The sequence below is a fragment of the Oncorhynchus keta genome, chromosome 8, assembly GCF_023373465.1.
Source record: "Oncorhynchus keta strain PuntledgeMale-10-30-2019 chromosome 8, Oket_V2, whole genome shotgun sequence".
Classification (NCBI taxonomy): Eukaryota; Metazoa; Chordata; class Actinopteri; order Salmoniformes; family Salmonidae; genus Oncorhynchus; species Oncorhynchus keta.
Genome location: NC_068428.1, coordinates 25,941,238 through 25,952,588, shown reverse-complemented (window position 1 = coordinate 25,952,588; position 11,351 = coordinate 25,941,238). Strand labels below are relative to the sequence as shown.

The 11,351-nt window shown below is 50.8% G+C and overlaps 1 protein-coding gene and 1 long non-coding RNA gene across 3 annotated transcripts in view; one reads left to right on the top strand and one right to left on the bottom strand.

The window, feature by feature from the left end:
* Positions 1–7,925: 7,925 nt before the first annotated feature.
* On the top strand, positions 7,926–8,960 carry LOC127931388 (uncharacterized). Of its 2 annotated transcripts, XR_008140940.1 has the most exons (5): positions 7,926–8,126; positions 8,239–8,268; positions 8,332–8,413; positions 8,603–8,800; positions 8,858–8,960. It is a non-coding gene; the product is annotated as an uncharacterized LOC127931388 (long non-coding RNA). The 2 variants fall into 2 exon arrangements; XR_008140939.1 differs by having other exon boundaries at positions 7,926–8,268.
* The window catches only part of LOC118372020 (actin-binding protein WASF1-like), a 169,219-nt gene continuing 166,466 nt past the window's right edge, over positions 8,599–11,351 (bottom strand). Inside the window, 3 exon segments of the mRNA XM_052523881.1 lie at positions 8,599–9,750; positions 9,900–10,271; positions 10,274–10,446. Coding sequence (XP_052379841.1) covers positions 9,590–9,750; positions 9,900–10,271; positions 10,274–10,446 — 706 coding nt within the window. The 3' untranslated portion in view covers positions 8,599–9,589.

The following is an 11,351-nucleotide window of genomic DNA, read 5'->3' as shown; positions in this document are numbered from 1 at the left end:
CCTGGGCTGACCAAATATATAACGAAAACACAAAATACAATGACCAAGGCGTGACACTTACTGTGCGGGATGGAAAAAAGATTCCCAAAAATGTAACAAAATACCAAAAAATTACCAAACTACCAAAAAATAAATAAACTAACTAATCTTTTTCTGTTAAAAATAAATACAACATACCTGATCCCTACACAGGCTTAAGGGGAACCTAGGAGGGGGGATCTTTTGGCACCAGTACTCCTGGCAAGTCCCAAAACCTTTCTGCCACAGCCATAACAATGTCCACTTTCTTAGACTTCTTTGAGACTTGTCCCGTACAGTTTATAACTGTGGCAATGAACGCCAAAAAATCCCCCTTTTTAACCTACAGGGTGTCTTTTGACTGGCAGCAAACATTCACTACAGGCTGGGGTGAGTCCACTAACATCACTTGTTTTCTCAAACCTTTAATCTCCTCCTCATGGGGGATTCGAATGACCACTCTAACTTTTACCTCCTCAATCTCCTTCAGCCTGACAGGGCACACCAGGAACTCAGAATCATGATCCCCACCACAATTGCTACGCCGTCGTCCTTCTACACACCATTCTTCAATATACTCTGTCCACACACTTGAAACATGGCCAAATCCTTTGCAATTCTTACACTACAATGTTTTGGGGAGGAAAGCTCTTACAGTGTATCTTATAACCAAGCTTCACATTTGTGGGTGTTTGTTCTTTATCAAAAAAAACAACAGGAGCGACAGACTTTCTTCTTTTTCTCCATTCACCCAGCGGGTCAGACGCCGGGCACCAACCACACCAGGAATTCTCTTCAGGGATTCAACCTAAACATCTGTCGTTGCCCCTGAAATGACTCCTTTGACAGGTGCTCTACTCCAAAGTTCAAAACACAAAACTTCTGTTCTCCGGATTCTTTTGAGGCTCACTGCAATCTTCCTCTGTTCTTCAGAAATGCATTTGATCAAAATAAGACCTCTCCTGGTCATTCTGATAGACTCCACTTTTCCCAGCTCGTACTTCACCATTTTTGACACCTCAAACGGGTGTCCCCACTTATGCATCCTTACTCAACAAACACATCCCCAAAAAAGCTATTAATTATCATTCATGCACGTATCCTCACCTCCAATTTTAGACAATTTCCTTTTTGTTCCAGTTTTCTACACTACTTTTGTCCATTCAGAACATTTACCTTCACCAACTTTGCACGACACGTTGCTTGATTTGAACTCATCATCCACTTCCGCCATATTTCTGATTGCAAAACCGTCCCCACATTTCCCACTCTCCCATGCCAAATAGCCTGAAGCCACAGGGCTCTTCTTGCAGGCTCTATTTCCCTAGACGGGACCATTGGGAGCCGTAGGTTGGGATTTTTGATCTGCTTACATTTACATTGAACAACACAGCAGCTTTTCCACTTTGTTTAGTTATTTCTCAATAACAGAAAATCAACAACGTAGTTGGTTCTTTTACAATGGGGATTCATTGAAAATAATGTTTGTTTTCTTGTGGCCGTGGTCGAGGGGAATTCCTCATTATTACATGCATATGGACTCGGAGTATACCACGGTTACCACTGCCAATCTCCCATCCCTGGCTGCCTGCCTTACCGGACTGAGCCATACTACCATCAGATATTTGATATCTGTATCCTTTTATTAGATTAAAATATCAAACATCCTTCCTCCAAAGGACATTAGGAAATTACCCTCTTGAAATGCAGCCACTATAATGCTTCTATTCCCTGTCTTTTTTTAACTGATGCCTCGCTTCATGCCCTCTGAACATGCCTCTATACCAAACGAGCCACACCAACGTCTGACTTACATCCCAGTCTGCCTGTCTGAGCCATTACCTTGTAATTAAATCAAATCATTTAGGCAAGTACAAACCTCCATGAACCTTTGTGCACCCTCACCATAGAAAAACTATGGGTGCATCTCAATACTCTAAAATATTTCTCTCTCCTTGTCTCTTCTCCTTCATCTTTACTGGTCTGAAACATAAAAATAACAATTAACACAGCAGAAAGCAATATGGTGGATAACTACCAGGAATGTGCTTTCACCTGTCACCTGTCAGAGCAAATGGAGGAAAGGAGACGAGGGAAGGAGACACGGGGAAGAGACGAGGCAAGGAAGCCACTTGAGACTATTGATATTCACCCAATGGCTGATCAGTGCAATGATGTTTTCACACAAATAATGAATATATTTTGGCCATATTAGGACAGCCTCGGGCTCAGCAGGAGTTGCCTTACTGCTGACAAAGAGGCTGTCCTATGGACACTGTACATGTATAATAAATGAGCTTTGGTCTGACACCAGAAGTCAGGCAGTGTCACTGACATAGAAAGCATGTTGCTACCATCTACTGGGGACATTGATTTAGTCAGAGTGCTTGAGAGGAACTCATCATATGAGTCTACCTGAGCCAGCAGAGGGCAGTGTTACACTACCTTTACAACAGATCTGTGCCAAGTGTGGGGATGGGAGGGAGGGAGTGGCCATTTTTCTATTTACACTAATGGGGCTAGTTTCCTGGACACCGATTACACATAGTCCTGTAATAAAAAACACTTTAAATTGACATGCTCCATTGAGCCAGGGAATCTGTGTCTGGGAAACTGGCCCATGGGGTCCTCACAATTACACTAAATTAAGGCCAATAAATGGAGCCCTCTAGGCCAGGAAGCAGGAGGAGGAAAGGCAACAATATCACTGACTCAACTCACCTTCTTGTATGAATGTATTGTGTGAAAGACATAGCAGGAAGAGTAAATGTTGTCAACAAGGCCGGAGTTAGAGAAACTATAAGACTCCCTACAGTCATGAATAATAATATTCACGTTTATGTTTACTTTGCTATGACTATCTAGTGATTGAATCTCTCCCTCCCTCATCACATTCTTTCTTACACAATAACACTACAATTAATATCTCTCTTTCACACACACACACACACACACACACACACACACACACACACACACACACACACACACACACACACACACACACACACACACACACACACACACACACACACACACACACACACACACACACACAGGCACACACACTGCTTTAAATAAGTCTCGTGCGCCAGAACAGTGTGATTGTGAAGAAATGTGTTCACTTTTAATCCTAGCAGACCTACAGCTGATGAACTAAAAAGAGCTTGTGTCATTTTCAGCCCTGACACAACGACAAATCCCCTAAACCTATTCTGCACTGCCATGTGTGTGCGTGTGTGTGCGTGTGTGTGTGTGTGTGTGTGTGTGTGTGTGTGTGTGTGTGTGTGTGTGTGTGTGTGTGTGTGTGTGTGTGTGTGTGTGTGTGTGTGTGACAGAATAAATAAGTGTCTCCAGGAGAGGTTACATTGTGGATGAGGAGTACAGATGGAGTAGATCAGATTGGGTGGGGGTGCTCCCGTGCAGCAGCTCCCCTACAGCATCCCCCTGCAGCAGTTCCCCTACAGCATCCCCCTGCAGCAGCTTCCCTACAGCATCCCCCTGCAGCAGCTCCCCTACAGCATCCCCCTACAGCATCCCCCTGCAGCAGCCCCCTACAGCATCCCCCTGCAGCAGCTCCCCTACAGCATCCCCCCTGCAGCAGCTCCCCTACAGCATCCCCCTGCAGCATCCCCCCTTCCACTGGCTCCCTTACAGCATTCCCCCTGCAGCAGCCCCCTACAGCATCCCCCTGCAGCAGCCCCTTGCAGCATCCCCCACAGCAGCCCCCTGCAGCATCCCCCTGCAGCAGCCCCCTGCAGCATCCCCCTACATCCCCCTACAGCAACCCCCTGCAGCAGCCCCCTGCAGCATCCCCCCTACAGCAGCCCCCTGCAGCATCCCCCTGCAGCAGCCCCCTGCAGCATCCCCCTACAGCAACCCCCTGCAGCAGCCCCCTGCAGCATCCCCCTGCAGCAGCCCCCTTGCAGCATCCCCCACAGCAACCCCCTGCAGCAGCCCCCTACAGCATCCCCCTGCAGCAGCTCCCCTACAGCATCCCCCCCCCCTTCCACTGGCTTCCTACAGCATTCCCCTGCAGCATCCCCCTGCAGCAGCCCCCTGCAGCATCCCCCTGCAGCAGCCCCCTGCAGCATCCCCCTACAGCAACCCCCTGCAGCAGCCCCCTACAGCAGCCCCCTACAGCAGCCCCACTGCAGCAGCCCCCTACAGCAGCCCCCTACAGCAGCTCCACTGCAGCAGCCCCCTGCAGCAGCCCCCTACAGCAGCCCCCCTGCAGCAGCCCCCTACAGCAGCCCCCTGCAGCAGCCCCCTACAGCAGCCCCCTGCAGCAGCCCCCTACAGCAGCAGCAGCCCCTACAGCAGCCCCTACAGCAGCCCCCTGCAGCAGCCCCCTACAGCAGCCCCCTACAGCAGCTCCCTGCAGCAGCCCCACAGCAGCAGCCCCCTACAGCAGCCCCCTGCAGCCCCCTACAGCAGCCCCCTACAGCAGCCCCCTACAGCAGCTCCCTGCAGCAGCCCCCTACAGCAGCCCCCTACAGCAGCCCCCTACAGCAGCAGCCCCCCTACAGCAGCCCACTGCAGCAGCCCCCTACAGCAGCCCCCCCTGCAGCAGCCCCCTACACAGCAGCCCCCTACAGCAGCCCCCTGCAGCAGCCCCCTACAGCACAGCAGCCCCTACAGCAGCCCCCTACAGCAGCCCCACTGCAGCAGCCCCCTACAGCAGCCCCCTACAGCAGCCCCCTGCAGCAGCCCCCTAGCACAGCAGCCCCTGCAGCAGCCCCCTACAGCAGCAGCCCCCTGCAGCAGCCCCCTACAGCAGCCCCCTACAGCAGCCCCCTACAGCAGCAGCAGCCCCCTACAGCAGCCCCCTACAGCAGCCCCCTACAGCAGCTCCCCTGCAGCAGCCCCCCTACAGCAGCCCCCTACAGCAGCCCCCTACAGCAGCCCCCTGCAGCAGCCCCCTACAGCAGCCCCCTACAGCAGCTCCACTGCAGCAGCCCCCTACAGCAGCCCCCTGCAGCAGCCCCCTACAGCAGCCCCCTACAGCAGCCCCCCTACAGCAGCTCCACTGCAGCAGCCCCCTACAGCAGCCCCCTGCAGCAGCCCCCTACAGCAGCCCCCTGCAGCAGCCCCCTACAGCAGCCCCCTGCAGCAGCCCCCTACAGCAGCCCCCTGCAGCAGCCCCCTGCAGCAGCCCCCTACAGCAGCCCCCTACAGCAGCTCCACTGCAGCAGCCCCCAGCAGCCCCCTGCAGCAGCCCCCTACAGCAGCCCCCTGCAGCAGCCCCCTGCAGCAGCCCCCTACAGCAGCCCCCTGCAGCAGCCCCCTACACAGCAGCCCCCTGCAGCAGCCCCTACAGCAGCCCCCTACAGCAGCCCCCTGCAGCAGCCCCCTACAGCAGCCCCCTACAGCAGCCCCCTACAGCAGCTCCCTGCAGCAGCCCCCTACAGCAGCCCCCTACAGCAGCCCCCTGCAGCAGCCCCCTACAGCAGCCCCCTGCAGCAGCCCCCCTACAGCAGCCCCCTGCAGCAGCCCCCTACAGCAGCCCCCTGCAGCAGCCCCCTACAGCAGCCCCCCTGCAGCAGCCCCCTGCAGCAGCCCCCCAGCCCCCTACAGCAGCCCCCTACAGCAGCCCCCTACAGCAGCCCCCTGCAGCAGCCCCCTACAGCAGCCCCCTGCAGCACAGCAGCCCCCCCTACAGCAGCCCCCCCCCTGCAGCAGCCCCCTACAGCAGCCCCCTGCAGCAGCCCCCTACAGCAGCTCCCCTGCAGCAGCCCCCCTACAGCAGCCCCCTGCAGCAGCCCCCCTACAGCAGCCCCCCTGCAGCAGCCCCCTACAGCAGCCCCCCTGCAGCAGCCCCCCTACAGCAGCCCCCTACAGCAGCCCCCCTACAGCAGCCCCCCTGCAGCAGCCCCCCTACAGCAGCCCCCTGCAGCAGCCCCCCTACAGCAGCCCCCCTACAGCAGCCCCCCTGCAGCAGCCCCCCTACAGCAGCCCCCCTGCAGCAGCCCCCCTACAGCAGCCCCCTGCAGCAGCCCCCTACAGCAGCCCCCTGCAGCAGGCCCCTACAGCAGCCCCCTACAGCAGCCCCCTACAGCAGCCCCCCTGCAGCAGCAGCAGCCCCCTACAGCAGCCCCCTACAGCAGCCCCCCTGCAGCACTTGTGCACCAAGAGAAAGGAATGAATTCAACTTCACATAGGCAGTTTATACATACAGATGTGGAATCTTAATTGGATCACTTTGTTGCTGAGAATTGTACTGCAGATGAGCTTCATGATTGAAATAAAATCAGTGAAAACCCACATTAACACGGTTATATAACATTATTCATGTCGCCTACTTTTGGCCAGCTAATAGCCTTACCAAGCAACATTATGGACTAAATGTTCAAATCTTGTTACTGCAGGATTATTTTGCTGTGACAATTTAGGTCAAATTAAGATCCGAAATCTGTCTAGTACTGAAATATGTTTGTGTTTGAGAGAGTGAAGAGAGGGAAGGTTATCGTCATGAGGTGTAATGCATGGTGTCCCCATTACTGATTCAGGAAGAAGTCTCTGATCAGTGGTTACACAAAACAACAAGTCCTGAAACATAACATTAGCTTTTATTAATTCAAGCAAACTGTTACAATTACATAAGTTACATGTTACACGGTTTGATATTTTTTGAACCCAGGGTTCGGTTTCCCCGTCCCCAAACATAGAAACAGCTAATCCATACGAGTGCAGGCAAAAAGTAGTAACAGCACGATACATTCATGAACTCAACAATACGTCTGTACAAACAATAAGGCAAGTTGAAGAGAGAGAAAGTAGAAAGAGAGAAAGAAGGAAGAGAGAAAGAAAAGGACGGCAGACATCATCTTCTTCAAAGGGGGCAGTGAAGGCAGATAAATCATTCTTTCTCTCCAGAGTCCCGCCCCCTTGGGCAGCAGAAACACAGGTAGACCCATGCTGTTCATTTATTTATATTCTTCATAGTAACTGTTAGTGTTCTGGAGTCGAACGAGGTAAGGCTTCTTGTTAGTCAGCAGACACAGAGTGGGGGACCCTGGGAAATAAGCTGCCTTTGATATCCATTCTGTAAAGTGGTTCTTATTGGTCAGACACTACTGTAAAGTGGTTCCTGTTGGTCAGCACTACAATAAAGAGGTTCTTATTGGTCAGACACTACTGTAAAGTGGTTCCTGTTGGTCAGCACTACAATAAAGAGGTTCTTATTGGTCAGACACTACTGTAAAGTGGTTCCTGTTGGTCAGCACTACAATAAAGAGGTTCTTATTGGTCAGACACTACTGTAAAGTGGTTCCTGTTGGTCAGCACTACAATAAAGAGGTTCTTATTGGTCAGACACTACTGTAAAGTGGTTCCTGTTGGTCAGCACTACAATAAAGAGGTTCTTATTGGTCAGACACTACTGTAAAGTGGTTCCTGTTGGTCAGACACTACTGTAAAGCAGTTCCTGTTGGTCAGACACTACTGTAAAGTGGTTCCTGTTGGTCAGACACTACTGTAAAGCAGTTCCTGTTGGTCAGACACTAGTCTAGTATAGTATACCATATGGCTCCAAACTTCATAACACACTTCCTTGCTGCCAAGATACATTACGGTGGCTCTTTGAGGACACACATACTCAGATAATAAAACATTTGCCTAAACTTGACAGACACGTCCTTGGGTGACATAAGGGAACGATTAACATAGATTAGCTCGGATCACTCAATAACTTCCTTCTAATGTCTCACAATTATCCTTCTTTATCTTCATCATCACAATCATACAACAATCATCACATAACATATCATACCATCATCACAATATTCCCTTGTTCTGAAGTCAAATCCTGATAATATAAAAACAAACAACGACTCCAATAAATCTCCTCAGCAAACAACCACAGCCGACTGATATTCAGGAAGGCTACCATCCTTCAAATGGTTCATATTGGCAACAACAGGCCCATTTAAAAACGGCAAGTGTTTTTCTGTAAGAAAAGAAACTCAAAATAGAGATAATAAAATACAGAATCAATTCACCTACACTTTGTCCCACCAGGTGGCAGGATAGTATCAGAACTAAGGACAGAAGACTCAGGCCACCTCTTCACGTTGACACTCAACAGCAAGAAACAAAGGGGGGGAAAGGTGTGGTTGTTAATACCTTTTCTTTAAAAGGTTATCAGAAACAAAGGGGGGGAAAGGTGTGGTTGTTAATACCTTTTCTTTAAAAGGTTATCAGAAACAAAGGGGGGGAAAGGTGTGGTTGTTAATAGCTTTTCTTTAAAAGGTTATCAGAAACAAAGGGGGGAAAGGTGTGGTTGTTAATACTTTTTTCTTTTTTCTTTAAAAGGTTATCAGAAACAAAGGGGGGGAAAGGTGTGGTTGTTAATAGCTTTTCTTTAAAAGGTTATCAGAAACAAAGGGGGGGAAAGGTGTGGTTGTTAATACCTTTTCTTTAAAGGTTATCAGAAACAAAGGGGGGGAAAGGTGTGGTTGTTAATACCTTTTCTTTAAAGGTTATCAGAAACAAAGGGGGAAAGGTGTGGTTGTTAATGGTTAATACCTTTTCTTTAAAAGGTTTCTTTAAAAGGTTATCAGAAACAAAGGGGGGGGGGGGAAAGGTGTGGTTGTTAATAGCTTTTCTTTAAAAGGTTATCAGAAACAAAGGGGGGGAAAGGTGTGGTTGTTAATAGCTTTTCTTTAAAAGGTTATCAGAAACAAAGGGGGGGAAAGGTGTGGTTGTTAATAGCTTTTCTTTAAAAGGTTATCAGAAACAAAGGGGGGGAAAGGTGTGGTTGTTAATAGCTTTTCTTTAAAAGGTTATCAGAAACAAAGGGGGGGGAAAGGTGTGGTTGTTAATAGCTTTTCTTTAAAAGGTTATCAGAAACAAAGGGGGGGAAAGGTGTGGTTGTTAATAGCTTTTCTTTAAAAGGTTATCAGAAACAAAGGGGGGGAAAGGTGTGGTTGTTAATAGCTTTTCTTTAAAAGGTTATCAGAAACAAAAAAAACTGTTTGGTTAACGTTCATTTTTTAAACAACTGTACATGAGGAGGATTTCATACAATTGGAGGATAAAGAAGGAAAATAACATGAGCCACTGAACAATGTGTAGTAGTGTAGAAAATAAGTACAAAAACATTTCCCGACCAGAACATGGGGAACAAACAACCGAAATTGATATTTTCCTACAAACACACCAAGAACAGTATATGACAGAGAACAAGAGGGACAAAAGGGAGAGAGAGAAAGTGAGAGGGAGATGTAAGAGGGAGCGAAAAGGAGAGAATAGAGAGAGAGGGGGAGGAGAGAGAAATAGGGAGAGAGGTAGAGGGAGAGAAAGAGAGGGAGGTGTAGAGAGAGAAAAAGAGAGATGGAGGAAAAATAGGGGGAGAGAGGATAGAAAGAATGGGGAGTGAGAAAGAGGGGGAGATAGAGCAAGAGGGCGAGAGAGAGAGAGGTGTAGAGGATGACAGGTGAGGGGGTAAAACAGGACTGACAGAGGATAGTGGTTGTAAGGATGGAATCTGACATCTCTAAAGGGGGTACAGTTGGGTGACAGTTTTGCCTTTTGTCCCCCTCTCTTTTCTTTTCCTCTCCCTCCATCTCATTCACTCCATCCAGTCTCCCTCGTCGAACTCGGACTCGTCCTCTGAGTCGGAGTACTCGACGGCAATGCGTCGGGACAGGATGGTGGCCACGTCGTTCCCAACACGCTCGTGTTTGGCTGCCTCCTGCTCTCTTTGCTCCTCCACCTTCCGGAGCTGGATACCTGGGGAGGGAAGGAGAGAGTGATTACTGCAACCTACAAGAGAGAATGTATCAGCTTTCTTCTGTTATAAAACTGTCCAATGACTACGCACATTGACAGTCATGCACAATAAACAGATCTACTGGCTGTTACACCGAGGCCCCACCCACCTTTGCGGATGGCCTCCAATAGGACACTGCGTGCATCGCTGATGGGCGGCAGGTTGGCGGAATGTTTCTTCCCCCCGGAGTGAGAGAGCGGGGACGCCATGGCACCTGACAGGAAGGAAGGCACGGGGGGTGGGCCCGGCGGGCAGGGGGAGGAGCTCCGTACTCCTGGGAGGGGTGGGGGAGGGGGTGGGGGAGGCAGCACAGTGCCATCTGATTGGCCAGGGGTCGGGCCCCTGTCCAGGACCTGCTGGAGACGGGCTGGGGAGGAGATGTGGAGGGGAGGTGCCACTGGGGGAGGGGCAGGGTGGAGGACGCCAGGGGCGATCTGGAGAGGTGCAGGGGGAGGGGGATGGCCGGGGGCTGCTGCTGGATGGGTAGAGGAGGAATAGGAGGAGGAGGGGTGCCCCGAGGGCCAAAACCAGACATGGAAGGCAAGGGAGGAGGTGGAGGGGGCAAGGGAGGTGGCGGAGGGGGAGGTGTGTTGGAGTTGAAGCCGTGAGTCTGTGCTGGAGATTGGGGTCTGCTGTCTGAAAAACCTGAACTGGAGCTGAGGAGAGGGAAAAGAGAAAGACAGAGTTACTGTTAATTGAAAGCTAACTGAACTGCAGTGCACTAATAGAGAAGATGTGACAAATATATATCAGGTGGGAGAGAGGGAGCAAGAAATGGAAGGAAATCTTGCAGAGATAACAGGAAGATGGAGAGTCAAGAGAATACTACTCTTGTTGTACACTCACAGTACAACAAGCTAATCCATCCCTTCATCATCCTCCCTCACACCACTACCCACCATCCCTTCATCCTTCTCCCTCACACCACTACCCCCATCCAGAATCCATTCCTTCATCCTCCTCCCTCGCTCCACTACCCCCCATCCAGAATCCATCCCTTCATCCTCCTCCCTCGCTCCACTACCCCCATCCAGAATCCATCCCTTCATCCTCCTCCCTTGCTCCACTACCCCCATCCAGAATCTATCCCTCCATCCTCCTCCCTCGCTCCACTACCCCCATCTAGAATCAATCCCTTCATCCTCCTCCCTTGCTCCACTACCCCCCATCCAGAATCCATCCCTCCATCCTCCTCCCTCGCTCCACTACCCCCATCCAGAATCCATCCCTTCATCCTTCTCCCTCGCTCCACTACCCCCATCCAGAATCCATCCCTTTAATCCTTCTCCCTTGCTCCACTACCCCCATCCAGAATCCATCCCTTCATCCTTCTCCCTCGCTCCACTACCCCATCCAGAATCCATCCCTTCATCCTTCTCCCTTGCTCCACTACCCCCATCCAGAATCCATCCCTTAATCCTTCTCCCTTGCTCCACTACCCCCATCCAGAATCCATCCCTTCATCCTTCTCCCTCGCTCCACTACCCCCATCCAGAATCCATCCCTCCATCCTCCTCCCTCGCTCCACTACCCCCCCATCCAGAATCCATCCCTCTCCCTC